This window comes from Vigna unguiculata, chromosome 5 (assembly GCF_037176805.1).
Source record: "Vigna unguiculata cultivar grain cowpea cultivar isolate G323 ecotype 2 chromosome 5, ASM3717680v1, whole genome shotgun sequence".
Classification (NCBI taxonomy): domain Eukaryota; kingdom Viridiplantae; phylum Streptophyta; class Magnoliopsida; order Fabales; family Fabaceae; genus Vigna; species Vigna unguiculata.
Genome location: NC_140796.1, coordinates 45766070 through 45783956, shown reverse-complemented (window position 1 = coordinate 45783956; position 17887 = coordinate 45766070). Strand labels below are relative to the sequence as shown.

The 17887-nt window shown below is 35.6% G+C and overlaps 2 protein-coding genes across 3 annotated transcripts; both read right to left on the bottom strand.

Annotated features, from left to right (window-relative positions):
- Window positions 1–672: 672 nt before the first annotated feature.
- Window positions 673–4403, bottom strand: LOC114183463 (G-type lectin S-receptor-like serine/threonine-protein kinase At4g27290). Its single transcript, XM_028070488.2, has 7 exons — window positions 2981–4403; window positions 2488–2610; window positions 2179–2336; window positions 1896–2106; window positions 1569–1806; window positions 1327–1474; window positions 673–1096 (listed from the first exon to the last, which is right to left on the bottom strand). Exons 1-7 carry the CDS (start codon window positions 4233–4235, stop codon window positions 797–799), a joined length of 2433 nt encoding a protein of 810 aa, XP_027926289.1. The 5' UTR covers window positions 4236–4403; the 3' UTR covers window positions 673–796.
- A 9174-nt stretch (window positions 4404–13577) lies between these two features.
- LOC114183461 (G-type lectin S-receptor-like serine/threonine-protein kinase At4g27290) lies at window positions 13578–16945 on the bottom strand. 2 transcript variants are annotated; one of them, XM_028070486.2, is made up of 7 exons: window positions 15633–16938; window positions 15377–15502; window positions 15129–15286; window positions 14843–15053; window positions 14524–14761; window positions 14288–14438; window positions 13578–14064 (listed from the first exon to the last, which is right to left on the bottom strand). In XM_028070486.2, exons 1-7 carry the CDS (start codon window positions 16906–16908, stop codon window positions 13774–13776), a joined length of 2451 nt encoding a protein of 816 aa, XP_027926287.1. In that variant the 5' UTR covers window positions 16909–16938; the 3' UTR covers window positions 13578–13773. The 2 variants fall into 2 exon arrangements, with proteins under 2 accessions (XP_027926287.1, XP_027926288.1); XM_028070487.2 differs by lacking the exon at window positions 14288–14438 and having other exon boundaries at window positions 15633–16945.
- Between the last annotated feature and the right edge of the window lie 942 nt (window positions 16946–17887).

Below are 17887 nucleotides of genomic sequence, written 5' to 3'. Positions count from 1 at the left end.
CTCAGAAAGAAAAGAAAAATATTTGGTGTGTGTTAAAAAATAAACTCCGTCAAAAAAATGTTTGTCAAAATATCATAGTTCTTTTGATCAAATATTCTAAAGTATCAGATATGGATATATGTTGGATACGAATACATGATAAAACAAATGAAGTATCGGTGTAGGTGTGTACTGAGTAAAAGAATTGTGTTTCATATGTTGGTAAATGCCTTTAACTAAAATTCTAACATCGCGTGTTAAATGGCTTAATGGTACATGTAAACTTTCCATACTGTATCAGCAATGACAATTTTGAACATAAGGGAATTCTCAAAGCATCGGGTTAAATCTGAAGCATATATCTTACCATATTTGAACACATGGCTAGAGATTCTTCATCATGGCCATTAATAGCAAAGCCAATTATCATTCATGTCCAAGTAAATTTTTCTTTCATGCATTTTCTGCTTTCCCAATATTTCCCAAACAAATTATCAGTTATGCCAATGTTAGTATTTTTCCACCCCTCTAGTTCAAGTGCTCCCAGATGGGCACATGATCTTAGAATGTTAATCTTGTTGAAAACTTCTGCAGGTTTCACATACAACCATTTAAATGGAATTGGCCAAATCTTTTGTTTGAGGAATTGGTTAAATCTGGTGACAATATAAAGGGAATTTACATACAGTAATATAAGAACTAAGAACTAGTTTCATTGCCAGTTATTTCCATCTAATACAGTAGCTAATTCAATCAAACCTTGACTAATTTTGCCTCATTTACATTGAAATATATAAACTTCATACATATAAATAAACTATCTTGCCTCCAACAATGACATAGAAATCTCATTGTTTGATTGAAGTTTACTATTTCCTGATGAAGAGCCAGATTGATGGGGATAAAAAGCAGGTTCCCTTGGCCTAGGCAATGGTTTCTCACCATTCAGCATAAGAACTATTAATGACATTTCTGGTCTATCCTCTGCTCTGTCTTGTACACATAGAAGCCCAATGTGAATACATCTCAATACATCAGCTTCAGCTAGAGCTACTGATTCGCCTAGTGATTCATCTATCAACTCCATTGGTTTTTCTTCACACCAAAGTCTCCATGCCTATGATCATCAAATTAAAATTGTCAATTTTGAGCTCACAATGTGTTTGTTTGTACTCATGTTTTGTGTGCTTGTCAATGCTCAAAATCATGACCAATAACGAAAAGTACGCAGAAGCTACAGATAATAGCTTCTCTTTGGAGTGGATAAAAATGAAGGGGATGAGTTTTCAAACATGCTCTAACTAAAGACTATGCCAATATAAATGGTATTGAGTGCACTAGACTTACATGTCCAAGAAGGTCATGATCATGATCGTCAAAATATTCTCTATTCTTTTTTCCACAAACAATCTCTAGTAATATAACACCAAAACTGTAGACATCAGATTTCACTGAGAAATTCCCACGGGCTGCATATTCTGGAGAAATATAACCACTGCAATACAGAAAATGAAATGGAGCTCAGAAAGGGAGAAGAGGGAAATTTTATGAAGATAAAGTAACAAATCAAGTTATTTAAGCATGCATACTAAGTTCCCACTATTCTCTTTGTTTGGCCTTCAACTTCATCTCCTCCAAATGCTGTAGCCAGCCCAAAGTCTGATATTTTTGGATTCATGTTTTCATCTAGAAGAATATTGCTGGTCTTGAGATCTCTGTGGATAATTCTTAATCTAGAATCTTCATGAAGATAGAGAAGCCCTCTTGCAATTCCACGAATAATTTGAAAGCGCTGAGACCAATCTAGCAACCCTTTTCTAGATTCATCTGAAAAATTTTCAGCTAGTTAGCATGAAAATGATTTGGTGATCATGGCAAGGTAAGACCAAATGTTGGGAGAAGATAAAATTTCTGACCAAAAATAAAGTAGTTCAAGCTTTTGTTAGTCATGAATTCATATATCAATATCCTCTCATCATCTTGAATGCAACACCCAAGAAGCTTCACAAGGTTCCGGTGCTGAAGATTAGCAATTAGCACAACTTCGTTTATGAACTCTTTTGGTCCTTGTCCTGAATTATTGCAAAGCCGCTTCACAGCTATGTCTTGGCCATTTGCCAAAGTACCCTGAATCGTTTCATAAGAAAGTTATGCACTGAAGATAAATCCAATGGCAGGATATAAGTTTAATCAAATTACCTTGTAAACTGGTCCAAATCCACCTTCTCCCAATATGTTAGTAATGCAAAAGTCATTAGTTGCATTAGCTATGGTTGAAAAATTAAATATTGGAATGTCAATGTCTTCCTTCTGTGTCTTAACAGTGTGATTCTTCCAGCTAACTATTTTGTTGTTTCCTGTGAAGATAGAAGAATAAAGGTATATAAATTACTTTCATTATAGGTTCTATCGGAAGAGGAAAATCTAAAAGTTACCAACCTTAAATTTTGTAAGAAAAAAGCATTTGCAATTGTAAAGTAACTATTAATTTTACCATGGTATAAGTACCTGGCTTCTCAAGCTTTTTTCTCCGAAGCATGGTCACTCCCAATAATATCAAGACCACAATAAACACTGCACAACCTGCAACAATTCCTGCAAGCTGCTTCTTGCGTAAGCCTTTTTCATGACCTGATAAAATAAAAGCACTGTTAGCCAACACACCAAATTTTGAGCAATTTAGAAATCCCAAAACATAAGGTATCTAAAGCACATATTCACAATGAAAGTTGATGGCATTTAGATGCTCTGATCACGATTTTTTTTTATGCTAAGTAGTATCATACAATGTCCTCTAATGTTCATCATTTCTTATATGCTATGTTATCTACTTGCAAGAAGGATGAAATTGATAACATGCATCCAAAAAACTCAGGCAACAAACACAATGTGCAGCTTAGTAAGAACAGGAATTTATGTACATGCACTTTGCACAGTTAAACCAAGTTCTGCAACAAACGAATGTTCTGTTATCAGTTAGATGGAAATAAAGTGTTAGCACCTAGATCTGAAGCTGCCACTCTTATGAAAAGATCTTGTCCTCCAGTGGTTAGTTTTCTCAAATCCACCATGTTATTAAACCAAAGCAAGCATCCACTTCCACCATTTCTGATATCTAAATTTGCATATGCTGTGCAGGAGCAGTTTTGCAGACAGAAATTCTTACATTCCTCAAGGTTCATGCTTCTGTCAAACCATGAGGTTGATGTGTCCGGCAACTTCATTCCCTGATACATCAGAAAGCCATCACTGTGGCCACAATCTAAATTAACTCTCCTAACACACCCATCTGACCAGTTTTGTGCATTCCATTTTTCTTCGGATCTGGGAATGAAACCCTGAAGGCACTCACACGTTGGAGAGCTATTTACATCACAATTAGCATTCACTCCACAAACGGCATAGTTATCACACTGGTCTGCAGGGCCTGAGTAGAAAAGCTGCCAACTATTTGTCAAATCAGACAAAACAAAACGTTGTATTTGACCTGTTAACGTGATCATGTACCTCGAAACAATTGACTTGTTCAGTAGTTCATATCCATAAGACACTTCCTTCTCAGTTATAACAAAAGAGAAATTAAAGTTTTTGTACAATGTTGCAGAAGCAATCCCAGATAAAATATTGCCATTCCATGAACCTGGTCTATACAACAATGACCCTCCCTTGGTAATCACAACTTGAGGAAAACCACGAGTATCTATGTGATATGAATACACACCTCTACCAGGATCTTCTGTGTCTCTCCAAGATGTCAGAGATGTAAAACTACCATTTACCATGCTACTTCGAAGTCTCATCCCTGGCAACAAAGTGTCCCCAGGAAGATCAAAACTCTGCCATAGAAGATTGCTTTCTTCTCTCACAACAAGATTTCCAGTCTCCAAAAGCTGCACAACAGGATTGTTTGCAGCTGTTGATGTATTGGAAGACCAGATTATGGCCCCTGAACCATTAAAAATGAAAAGATTTCCCACATGAGTTACATTGAAAACTCCTGAGGAGTTTTGAACTGGGGTATCTCTATTTGCTATCCACACAACTGTTCTTGGAGAAATATCCTTGTACCATATACCAAAATATTGGCTACTTTGATCCCCAAAGTTGAAGAACCCTGCTTCAAAAGTCCCTTCTGCTGAAACCAGAGTCTCATTATCCTTCACTGATTGGCCTGGAGCAATGGTTTCAAGGCTGCTCAAACCTGGTATGAAATGCAACAGAAGAGACCACAAAACCATAGCCTTTAAGCTTTCCATTCATTGCTTCTTGGATTAGAGTTACCTCTAAATTTCTCCACTACTTTTCAAACTCTGCTCCATATCTATACAAAAGTTGATTATGTTATTATTTTAATGAATCACATCACAGACTATTCAACTTTTCTTATAGGGTTCTTCAGAAAGAACGGCACTGGACTTTAACTCTAAAATATATAAATTTTCTGAATATTTTCTCCTATATGTTATTTTCTTTTTATATATTCAACTTCACCCTTGAAATCAGAACATATAATTTCATAACGTTATTATCAGACGGCGCTGTCACCCTTGTACTTGGGATTTATTGTTATCCGCGTTCTGATTAATATTTTCTATACCAAATCATCGATTGATTAATAGTTAAATAAAATAAATATTTTTTTTTTACAGAAAACTGAAGCTTGATAACTTAAATAATTTCATAATTTAAATTTGAAAAAACTTCTAACTTCGAAATGTAATTCACATTTTTCAGGGCAACGAATAAGCATGCTTGTCCGCTAAAAGATTGTTCTGGTATAATTGTTTGTTAAATTGGAAAAGTCAGAGAACATGTTTAGAAGAAAATAAAATAAAAATAAAAATGATCTTTTACAGATTTATTTAATGGTTAAATACTTTTTTTGTCCCAATTTTCGTCAATTTTTTTGAAATAGGTCCCAATTTTCGCGGGGTGCTCAAATAGGTCCTAATTTTGGTTAATTTGATTCAATTAGGTCCTAATTGAGTAACGCCGTTTAAATTGATAACGTTTCACTGTATAGTTGGCTTTTCCTTGCTACGTGTCGAAATACTAATCCTACGTGTCAGTTTTTCTTTATAATGAGATGGTTAATTAGGGTTTAATCACATTAAGTGTTTAATTAAGAGGATTTAACGAAAAAAAAAAGTAAAATAAAACAGAAAGTGCAACGCGATTAAAAAGTAGAAGGGGTTAACCCATCTTAAGGTTTGTGCTGAGGAATTGGCGATTTAGGTTACTGCGCTCGAATTTGGGGAAAAGATTCAAAAGGAACCGCTACCAGGTTAGGGTTTCTATTGCGTTAGCGGTTTGGATTTCGTTTTTGGTTTTTGGTTTCTGCTGGTTTGCGATTTTGTTTTTGGTCGTTTGCGATTGGCTTGTTGTTGGTTTCGAAAGCGGTTTTGTTTGTTTTATTGTGCTATTGTGTTGTCATTGTCTGCTATTGTATGGCATTCTGATTTTCGTTGTAGTATCCCACTCGTTTGTCCTGAACATCTTTGTCAGTGGATTGGGGTTGTGTGCGTGCTTTGTCGGTGTCGGTGCGGTTTGTTTGAAAGTTGTGGTCCCTTTTTTGTTCGTGGACCCTGTGTGTGTTGTTTCAAATGTTTTATGCCATATTAAATGTGTTTGTGGACCCTGCTTACAAATGTTTTTTATATCTGCCAGATATCAGTTGTTTGAAAAAGTGGTGTGTAATGTGTGATGACACTTTCGAAGTTGTGGTCCACCAAGGTGGAATTTTTAGACAGTTTGGTCCTATTAATTACATAGGTGGGGAAACCACTGTTTGGGGTTGTGACCCTGACACGTGGAGTTATTTTGAGGTGGTAGGAGAAATCAGGGAAATGGAGTATGTTAATATTAAGGAGTTATGGTATGCAATAGAGAATGCCATGTATAAGTTGGAGGATGACAAAAGTGCAATAAATATGATGCACATTGCGAAACACTATGGCCAGGTTCATATGTTTGTTGTCCATGGTATATCTGAAGCAGAAGTTGTGGAAAACGACTTAGAGGATGAACATGGTTTGCTTTGTGGGGCTGAGTTAGAGAGTGGGGAGGGCAGTCACATAAATGCGGAGGTACAGGAGGTTGAGAAGGAGGTACAGGAGGTTGAGAAGGAGGTACAACAGGTTGAGGAGGAGGTCCAAAAGGAGGTTGAAAAGGAGGTTGAAAATGAGGTTGAGGAGGAGGTTCATCAGGAGGTTCGTGAGGAGGTTCATGAGAAGGTTAATGTGGAGGTTGAGGAGGAGGTTCATGAGGTTCAGGTTGAAGTGCAGATGGAGGGTGATGGTTTAAGTGATTGTGAGGTGCAATCTCACGTCAGGGGTGAGGAAGGAGTTCAACAAAAGGATGAGGGACTTGTTGATGTCCAGATCAGTTTGGACCATGGTGATCATAATTTGTATGAAGGGAGTGTGGAGGTGAATAATGAGCAAGAGTCTGACCAGGTGGAAGATATTGAAAAAGAGAATGAAAGTGAAGAAGAGGAATACAGTGACAGTGAGGAAGATGCTAGTTATGTAATTTCGGATAGAGAGACAACAAGAGATGAATGGCAATCAGATGACCTCCTTAGTCTTAATGAAAGTGATGATCAAGGATGTGTTGATGAAAGTTCAGGTGATAAAGGGGGCAGCTGTGGTCCTTTTGGCACATTTGTCATGCCAAATTCCATGGCTGACTATAGGTGGGATGTGGGCACAAATTTCATAGATAAGGAACATTTCCAGCAAGCAATAATAACTTATGCAGTTCATTATGGTAGAAAGATAAGATGGGTTAAAAATGATAAACAAAGAGTGGGGGTGAAATGTATGGGGGCACAAGGAAAATGTGAATGGTCTGCATATGCTGCATATATTCCATTACGCAAGACATGGCAACTAAGAAAAGTGGTTGAAAGGCATAACTGTTCTAGGGAGTTTAAACTTAAGATTATGAGTGCAAAATGGCTGAGTAAGAAGGTAGAGAAGTCTTTGATTGAAAATCCTAAATTCAAGATTAAGGATGTGCGAGAAAAAGGGTTGAGGAAGTGGAATACAAGTATTTCAGTGGCCATGGCTCGTAGGGCAAAATCCTTAGCTTCAGACCAAGTGGAAGGGTCATTCAAAGAACAGTTTCGAAGAATACATGATTATGCTTATGAAATTCTGAGATGCAATCCAGGGAGCACAATGAAAGTTAAAGTGGATGAAATGCAAGGTCAGTCTGTATTTGGTAGGTTTTACACATGTTTCAAAGCATGCAAAGATGCTTTTATGCTTTGTCGCCCCTTTATTGGGTTAGATGGTTGCTTCCTCAAAGGAAAATATGGGGGCGAGTTGCTAACTGCAGTGGCCAGGGATGCTAACGACCAGATGCTTCCTCTAGCATACGCAATTATGGAGGTAGAGAACAAAGAGACTTGGAAATGGTTTTTGGAAATCCTAGTGGATGATCTAGGAGGACCTGAAGTCTGTGGGGCATGTACATTTATGTCAGATCAACAAAAGGTTTGTATCTGTTCATGCAATTAATTATATTGAGAACATTATTAAACAGGAAAAGTTTATCCATTATACAATCTAATTAAACAATTTTTTAAAATTTTGAGACCTATTTGAACATCAATTACAAAAGTAGGGACCTATTTGAACAAAACTAACACAATTGAGGACCTGATTGAACATAAATAACTTAATTCATTCATAATTTTGGAAACTTCATACATCATAACCTTCACAATTACAACCCTTTTCTGTCAATCTTTCAGCATCAACGCCAACATCACAATGTTTATCAACCCAACGATACTAACCACTACGACTAATACATTAAACCATTTTTTCAGATCCCTAACTACATTCTCGAGATCTTCTATCTTCATGTTTTGGTTCACAATAATAACTTCTTTTTCTTCATCAACGTCTTCATACCACCATTTAAAAAAATTGCAGCAAACACCACCACCTTCACTATGCCGTTGTTGATGAACAGAAAATACATAAAAGATTTATTAAATCAAACATACCCACAACAATAGCAATTAAATCAATCTTACCTTGTAGTTAGCACTAGGGGTGGGCATGGATTGGATTTTTAATGATCCAATCCACATCCATTTTATATCTAAATAATTGGATTAGATTTTTGACCCAAATTTATTTCTTCAGCAAAAGTAGTTTGGATTTTTTTAAAATCCAGATCCAAATATTTGGATCAAGATTTAAATCCAATCCAAATATTTAGATCAAGTTCAAAATCAGAAATCCATTTTTTATAAAAGAAATTTAAATTGAATTTTTTAAAACTTGTGTCATTAAGGCCCGGATGACCCGGATGAGACCGACGACCCGGACGGGTCGGACAACCCGAACAGGCCCGACAACACGAACAAGCGCGACGACGTGAACGGGCCGGACGACCCGAATGGGCCCGACGACACGGACGGGCCAGACGACCCATACATACCCGTCCAAACAGTCGGGCCCAATCGGGTAGTCATACAGGTTCGAGTCGTGGGGCTCGTCTAGGTCGACGGGTATGTCAATGTCGTCAGGCCCGTCCGAGTTGTCGGGCCCATCCAGGTCATCGATCATGTCTAGGTCGTCAAGCCCGTTTGGGTCGTCGGGTTCGTTCGGGTCGTAGGCCCCGTCCAGGACGTCGAGTCCGTCTGGGTCGTAGGACCCATCCGGGTCGACGTGTCGTTCGAGTCGTCGTGCCATCTGGGTCGTAAGGCCCGTGTAGGTCGTCAAGCTCGTCTGGGTCGTCGGGCCCATCTGGGTCGTTTGAATCGTCAGATCCATCCGGATCGTTCGGCCCATCCGGGTCGTCCGACCTGTTCGTGTCGTCGTGCCCATCCAGTTCGTAAGGCCCATGTAGGTCGATAGACCCGTCTGGGTCGTCGAGCCCGTCCGACCCATCCGGGTCGCCGGGCCCGTCCAAGTCGTCCGCCCCATTCGGGTCATCGGGCCCGTCCGGGTCATCGGGCTCATCCGGGGCTTTGGGCCTTCCTGACCCGTTCTGGTCTTTGGGCAGCCTGACCTGTTTTCGTCATTGGTCCTACCTGGTCCGTTCGGGTCTTCAGGTCCGCGTGACCCTTTCGGGTCTTCGTGTCTGCCTGACCCGTTCGGGTCTTCGGGCCCGCCTTACCCGTTCGATTCTTCGAGCCTGCCTGACTCGTTCGGGTCATCGAGCCCACCTGACCTGTTCGGGTCTTAGGGTCTTCGGGCCTGCCTGACCCGTTCGGTTCTTTGAGCTCGCTTGAGCCATTCAGGTGATCGGGCTCGCTTGGCCCGTTCGGGTCTTCCAGCCCGCTTGGCCCGTTCGGATTTTCAGGCCTACCTGCCTTGTTCGGTTCATCGGGCTCACTCAAATTTTCCGGATCATTGGGCCCGATCCGTATAGGTCGTCCAACCTCTTATGGTCGTCGGGCCTGCCCGATCCTTATAGGTCGTCGAGCAAGGTCCGTCCTAGTCTAAATTTAGCATAGTCCATCTCAACCTTTAGTCTAACCCAACTAAAAATTTAAATTGAAAATTTGGATTGGATTCTTTGGATTATCCATATTTAAAAATCTTGATTTATAAAATGGATATCCAATCCATAAAATATATAAAATGTAGATTAGATTGAAATCCAGATCCATTAAATGGATTTTAAATGGATTAGATTTTTAATAAAATGGATTATAAATGGATTGGATTGGAGCAAAAGTGGATTGGATTAATAAAATTAGATTTTTTGCCCACCCTTAGTTAGCACAACCCCAGAACTTTCTACCCATATTTCTCGGAGTTCTTGCTGTCCTCAGAACTGCAGCTTGCCCACAATCACAAATAGGTCTTAAACCTTGGGTGCGAGAAGCGGGAACACTACGTTGCACGCAGTTATTACAGTATGAAGAAGATGATTGGGTCCGAGACATAGCTGCAACAAAGCTTCAACCATGAGCAAGGTCACACACGAGATGGCTTCTTCGACTTTTTATAAACCCTAACACTTTATTTTTTAATTTTCATTACTTGCATTTAATTAAAAACTTAATGTGTTTAACCCACTAGTTAACCACCTCATTGTAAAGAAACACGGACACGTAGGATTAGTATTTTGACACGTAGCAAGGAAAAGTCAATTGTACAGTGAAACATTATCAATTTAAACGGCGTTACCCAATTAGGACCTAATTGAATCAAATTGACCAAAATTAGAACCTATTTGAGCACCCCGCGAAAATTGGGACCTATTTCAAAAAAGTTGCCGAAAATTGGGACCAAAAAGGTATTTTAACCTTTATTTAATCATTTAAGGGTTAATTTTATTTTTTGAAATAGCTTATTTATTTGTTTTGCTATTTTTTCTTAAAAATGTTTGTGAAAATATTTATCAAGCATTCTCTAAAGCTAAAGGAATGTTTGTTATTTTATGATTGTTTGATAGCTAGAATGCTATATTTTAACATGCACAAGTCAACAACTAGCGTATATTGTAAACTCATTTTTTATACGTAATGAGCAATTACAGGATATAATATAATATATAACAATGTAAAGTCAAACCAAACTAATTAAATATTAAGAATATTTTATTATTAAGAAACTTAAGTGCATCATTTCTTTTTGTAGAATACACGTATTTTCTTATTCAAGTTAACTAGATCACTCATGCGTTCCAAGGATAAAATTATGTATATAGTATATTTTGAAGATATAATTATGTTGAAATAATTATTATGCTGAATTATTACATTTAATAATTAGTTTTTTTTTAAATCTAATTTTCCTAACAAATTGTATTTTGACACAGACTGAGCTTAAATTGATCTTACATTCAATTTGAAAATAAAGATAAAAATTGAAGATTTATTAATTCATAGCTTTTAATTTTTGAAAAAATATTATCTTTTGAGGTATTTTCTGCATTCTCATCACTAGTATTATTACTAATAACACCATTATTCTCTTTATTACTTTAATCCAACTACATAGGCACCAACTGAATATTATTACCATCACTATTATAATTTTTTTTTTAAATATTTCAAAAGAAAACGTAAAAAATAAAAAATTGTATAAAAGAAACACGTTTTTCTGCTAACTAAGAATCTAACATCTATTATTTTCTTATTCATTTAGAATTCCTTATATTTCATTTTATTTATGAAAAGGCATATTCTAATAAATCTTAAATAATAACCTTTTCTCTTTTTTTTCGTCAAACAAAATTCAAAGTCTAATGTTTTTTTTTTTTTTTTATGGAAATGTCCTTTCAATTTCATATACTTCATTTTCACCCAAGTAAATAAGAGGTGGAGTATAGTTTAAAACTTCTAGAGTGGCAACTTGCATACAAATTTAATTGATTTTATTCGCAATTGATATTAATCATGTTGGAAAGAAAAAAGACGTCGAAGACTATTATTTAGACATATTTAAATTATGCGTCATTCAGTTTAAATTTTTTAAAATATTAAACTAACTCTAAACTAGTTTTTAAAAATAATAAAAATATTTCCTTTTAATTTTAAACCAATTCTGATCCTATTTTTTAACACGTCTAACCCTAATTTTAAACCACCTCTAATCCTATTTCTTTACATGGAGCAAAAGTAAAACATTAATCTAATAATTATATTCTAATAATATAGTTAGAGTTGGTTTAAAAATGCTTAAAACAATATTATATAAATATGTGAATTTAATAAATATTTACGTATAATATTTGGTCTCAAGTTGAAGAAATACTGAATTGAACAAAATTAATGAAAACTGAGATTAAATTGAATAAAATTAAAAAAACTTGGGAGTAAACTGAATATAAGACATAACACATGGCAAATAAAAGATAATGGTTAAAAGATAATAAAATTTGTTTTAATGAAACAAAAGTTCTCCAAATGAAACAAAAATTATGGGATAAAAGAGAATAAAAAATATAAGTTTTTTATATTTTCTAGTAGATGAAAGATTGATGTGATTGAATACTTAAAATTGAGAGTCAAATATTTCATGTGAAAAAAAAATCAAAACATTAAGAATGAATAAAAATATTCCAATGTGAGATATAAAAGCTATTTGATTCATTATAATTGATAATTGTTGGGAATGCAAGTGTGAATCTAAGTCCCACATTAGATAAAAATGAGGAAGTTGAATAACATATAAGGAAGAAGACCCAATAATTATATCAAAGTTGTTTTGGTCATCCTAACAAATATATAGCAAAAAGATATTAGACCCAACAATTATATCAAGTCTGTTTTGGTCGTCCTAACAAAAATATATTAAAAATTTTCTACAAGTGAGAATGAAGAAGAAGAAATGCATAAGGATATCCATACGAATAAGATTATTTGTCATCCTAGCCAAATTATAAACGAATAAATTTAAACATTTTTTATATTATATTATATATATATATATATATATATATATATTTTGTCTTCGATAAATACTATATAGTATATCAATTTAACTTGTTTAATCTTTAAATTTTAAAATTAACCTAATTTTAGTTTCTCAAATTTAAAAAAGTTTATTTTAATATTTTAAATTTTGAAAATAGAATTTTAACTTCTGAAATTTCTATTTTTAACTTATAATTAATTTAAAAGATCAGTTTAGTCCATCAAATTTGATAATTATGAATTAAAATTGTATTTCTTAAATTTGAAGAATTAGAATAGTTTCAAAAATTATAAAGAACAAAAACTAAATTTGCTTTAAATGACAACAGAATAAAAAATAATAAACCGTTGTGTATTTATTTGATGTCCCCAAGGGACTCCATTATTGAATATTGAATTGGAAGAAATTGACCAGCATTCAACGCCCAACCTACCCCTCATTAATTTGACAGTTAAGTGTGCAAATTTATATTGTAAGTTCAAATTAAAAATAAAATTAAAGAAGTGGAAACTTTTGAGACCCAATTAATAGTTTTTATAAATTTGCATCGTGTAAGAGAAAAACTAAATTATGTGTTACTAAACTTGCATCGTACTATAAAGTACGTAAAACAAAAGAAAATATATGTCTTGACTAGAAAAGTATAAATAATTGAGATAAATTGGAGTGGATGGCAATTCTGTTGCTAAAGCTTCCACGTAGATTATCTAGTAATTAATATGTTAATTAAACGGCAATTTTTTTAATACATATTACTTTAAATAATTTTCTAATACATATTTTATTTTTGAAAATACTTTATTAAATTCATAGTAGGAGTTTAACATATTAGTTTATATTTTTCTCGTAAAGACTACAAGTATAATTTCTTAAAGAGATTCGTATGATTATGTTTTTGTGGTATGATTGTTAGAATAAATTTTCTATGCTATGATTGTTGCTTTCAGACTTCATCCAACCAATTAAAGCACTTTGAAAATCGAAACAGTGTAGTTATAATTTCGTTAACTAGAAACATTTGTTCTTATGTAAAGTCTTGGTCAAAGGTTCTTAACGAATACGAATGATGCTTTTAGTAGACCGTCTAGTATTATAATACAAATATACTTTTAATAGACCGTTTTGTCTCTTCACGTTTATTGAATCTTCGTCTATACAGTGACATCGTCTGAAAAAAAGTGTGTGGTGAGACCATCTAGTAATATCTTGTAGAATATAAATGTAATCAATTCAATAGCTTTAAAACCTATCTCTTCCTACGATACTAACAAATATTACAATGGTGCACATCAAATAAACAACAATAGTCTATGCACACAGATTCAGAACCTAACATATTAATAATCCTGAAAACTGTACAAACATCAAACACATGGTGCTCATTTCAATTAATTTAGGTTTACTATCTTGCCTCTAAACTGATGGACATATCATTTGAGCTGAATTCACACTTGGTGGATGAAGAAAAATCTTCATGGTGTGGATAAAATGCAGGCTGCTTGGGCCTGGGCAATGGCCTCTCACCATTCAGCATCAGAACCACACTTGAGATGTTGGGCCTATCCTCTGCTCTCTCTTGAACACACAAGAGCCCAACATGAACAATTTTCAACACTTCACTTTCAATCACTGAATCCCCTAGTGCTTCATCAACCAGCTCCAAAGGCCTCCCTTCACTCCACAATCTCCAAGCCTGGACAAAAATCAAAGCCAATTTGTGAGGTCCACTTCAATCTATGCTAAATGATAAAATCACTATTCACTATTAGGCATGAGGGTTTTACACTGCTAACTAGTAAAAAAACTGTCATAATTTTTGACTGGTTGATGAAAAAACTCTTTACATTACTGGTATATAGAAATTAAGGTCTTGTTAGAATAGTAACAAAAGGGTTGTATTCACACTTCATGCTTACATGCCCTATAAGGTTAAGTTGGTTGAGTGGATCAAGAAATCTTGTGTTCTTCCTCCCACTAACTATCTCTAGCACAATAACACCAAAGCTGAACACATCTGATTTTACTGAAAAATATCCATACACTGCATATTCAGGAGGCATGTAACCACTGCAAGATAACACAAGTAGAACAGATTCAGATAAAAGAGAAAGCATACAACATAGTTCAACTATTAAAGCATAAACAAGCTTACTGAGTTCCCACAACCCTTTTTGTATTGGCTTTAGTGTGATCACCAACAAGCATTCTTGCTAGTCCAAAGTCTGATATCTTTGGATTCATATTATTATCAAGAAGAATATTGCTTGCTTTGATATCTCTGTGAATGATCCTCAGTCTAGAATCATGATGAAGATAGAGAAGACCTTTAGCTATGCCACTTATAATTTGAAAGCGTTTGCTCCAATCCAATAATCTCTTTCTTGTGTTATCTGCATTCCGTTGCCTAATTTAAGTTAAAATGATTTTTGCAGAAATGAGAGTACAAAAGAATCTGAGTAAAAGCCTCAAACCAAAAATGTAAAGATCCAAGCTCCTGTTAGGCATGAATTCATAGATCAAGATTCTCTCCTCCTCTTGAACACAACACCCTAGAATCTTTACAAGATTCCGGTGCTGAAGATTCGCAATCAACACAACTTCATTTCTGAATTCATCTAATCCTTGTCCAGAATTTTTGGAAAGTCTCTTAACAGCTATTTCTTGTCCATTTGCCAGCACACCCTGATGATTAAATGTGGACAAATATTCAAAATATATTATTGAGTGTGTACCATTGGTGAGATATAGTGATGTTACCTTGTAAACTGGTCCATATCCACCTTCTCCCAATATGTTATTGACAGAGAAACTACGAGTGGCATTATCAATGGTTGATAAATCAAGGGTTGGTAAGTCAATGTCTTTCTTCCCATGTTTTATAGTGTGAGGCATCTGGTCCACTATATTTGTCTTTCCTGATATGGCACCAGCAAATTGTAAACAAGTGAAGCCTAATAAGTGTTTTATGATTAAAATATACTATGGTCTATAATGTAACAGTGTACCTTGTTTCTCAAGTTTTCTCCGAATGTATAGAACTGATCCTAATGTTATGACTATAATGAACGCAACAATTGCTGCCAAAACCACCACAAGCTTCTTGTTAATGTGCCTTTTATGCCAAGTGTTTTCTGTTAGAACAAAAGGAATGTTAGAAAACACGTTAAGCAGTAAAGGGAAGAACATTAAATGCAATCAATGGTCGCACAAACCTGAGTGTCATGCATTATTTTTCTGTTTCAATTGAAAATTTAAAAGTACCTATATCTGAAGCAGCCATTCGTATGTAAATCTCTTGTCCTTGGGAGAGATGTTTTCCCATATCCACAATGTTACCAAACCAAAGTAGACAACCACTGCCACCACCTCTGACATCTAAGTTTGTGTATGCTGTGCAAGAACAGTTTTGCAAGCACACTCTCTCACATTCATCAAGACTCATTCTTGCGTCATACCAGGAGGAAGATGTGTCTGGTAATCTCATTCCCTCGTACTTAACAAAACCATCTTCATTGTCACAACTCAGACTCATTCTCCGAACACACCCACTAGACCAATCCAATGATCTCCACTTTTCTGTGAACTTAGGGACAAAACCCTCCAAGCATTCACATATAGGGTAGCGATTAACATTGCAAACAGAATTTACACCACACAAAGCATAGTTTTCACACTGTTCCCTTGGGCCAGAGGCAAAAAGCTCCCAACTTTTTGTCCTCTTTGACCATGTGAAACGTTGATCGCTACCTGCTTGGTTGATCACAAACCTTGTAACAACAGAACGTTCCAAGAGTTCATACTCATAATACACTTCCTCCTTGGTTAACACAAAATAGTAATTGAAGAAATTAGGCAACAGTTTCCAAGGAACTCCTGAAAACTGATAACCATTCCACGAACCTGCTCTGTACAACCAAGTCCCTCCCTTTGTAGTCACTCTCTGAGGAAAACCATGAGGATCAATATACAATGAAAATTCCCCCACAGCAGGATCTTCTGTGTTCCTCCATGATGTCAGAGAACTATGTGCACCTGTAACTAAACTGCTTCTGAGTTTCATTCCAGGAAGTAAAGTGTCACCAGGATAATCAAAGCTTTGCCACACAATCTTTTCTGGGGCATTACTACCACCACCATCTTTCACAACAAGGTTGCCAGAGTTCAAAAGCTCCACTGTTGGCTTCTGAGCAGTGGTTGATGCATTGGATGACCAAAAATTTGCACCAGTGCCATCAAGTACAGCAAGATTTCCCCCATGACTGACTTTCAAAACCCCTGTGGAGTTATCCAATGGGGTGTTTCTGTTGGCCACCCAAACAATTGTTCTAGGTGATATATTCTTGTAACATATGCAGAAGTAATATCTCCGAGAACTTCCAATGCTAAAGAACCCTGCTTCAAAGGTTCCAGATGCTGAAACAAGGGATTCATTGTGATGCAATGGCTTATTTGGAGTGATACTGCTCAGTGCAGTGATGTTAGGTATGAAGGAAGAAAGTAAGAGAGAGCACCACACTATCACCTCATAGCAATCCATATAATTTATTCTATAACTTACGTATTGTATATGCAACTAGTTATTCAACTTATATTGGACTATAACCTTGCTAAAAGCTTAGTGCTGACTTCAACTCCACATATGAACGCGAGAGTCTTCATTTACATTAGAAAATAAGAAAAAGTATCTTTATTTTTAGTGGTTGGAGCGACCTGCACTAATAATTTGACTTTTCATCATCCTCTGGTTTCTGGTGTGGATGTAACACTCTTTAACTGCTCCAACTCAACTGGGGTCATCGAACAATTTCTTCAAGCGAAAGAATTTGACTTATCGAAAGTGTGGCTTGGTTTGAGATGCTTGCTTTGCAGAAACATGTTTCACACATCACCATAACGCTTTCCTAATATTCATAACAAATTAATAACATTCTGGGACCTAAAAGAAATCGTTGGTGGTAATAACTTACCACTATGTAATAAAATAATATCTCAGCTCTAAACAATGATATCTCAGTAATTGCATGCAGAAGGTCCAACTCATGATTATGTTATATTACTATATATTTGCATTTGAAATGAAGTAAATACCTTTTTATGGTGAAGTGTTGAAGTATAAGCCAATAATAGATATCCACATGCATACCTAGAAACATAAAAGAGGTCACAGTCAAATTATGCAAGCATGACAACAACATTGGATCACTGCTGAGTTGATCAAGCACAAACTCAGAGCATTAATTAATCATATAATTCAAAATATCTGAGTTTTAAATCTCCATTTTGGATAGTCTTTCAGGTGAAGCCATAACAGAAGTCTTTGTCAGGAAATCCATTTAACAAGCGATTACAAAAGTTGGCCCTGTACATAATTATCTATTTTATTACAAACATCGGATACCTAAAGCCACTTGATGAAGACTGTAGTTTTATATGCCATATTGCCTCCATCCATGTAATGGATATTTCATAAGATGGTCTTTTATTGTTTCAAAAGATTTAGCTAATTAAGTCGAAAG

Bases quoted from the DNA above. Each gene is read 5' to 3' on its own strand.
- LOC114183463 (XM_028070488.2), bottom strand. From the start codon at position 4,235: ATGGAAAGCTTAAAGGCTATGGTTTTGTGGTCTCTTCTGTTGCATTTC. The intron at 1,475-1,568 runs GTATGCATGCTT...TCTGTATTGCAG, and splicing joins AAGAGAATAGTGGGAACTTA to TGGTTATATTTCTCCAGAAT. The intron at 1,097-1,326 runs GTAAGTCTAGTG...TGATGATCATAG, and splicing joins ATCATGACCTTCTTGGACAT to GCATGGAGACTTTGGTGTGA.
- LOC114183461 (XM_028070486.2), bottom strand. From the start codon at position 16,908: ATGGATTGCTATGAGGTGATAGTGTGGTGCTCTCTCTTACTTTCTTCC. The intron at 15,054-15,128 runs GTAACATCACTA...TTTAATCATCAG, and splicing joins GATATGGACCAGTTTACAAG to GGTGTGCTGGCAAATGGACA. The intron at 14,065-14,287 runs GTAAGCATGAAG...ATTTTTGTCCAG, and splicing joins AACTTAACCTTATAGGGCAT to GCTTGGAGATTGTGGAGTGA.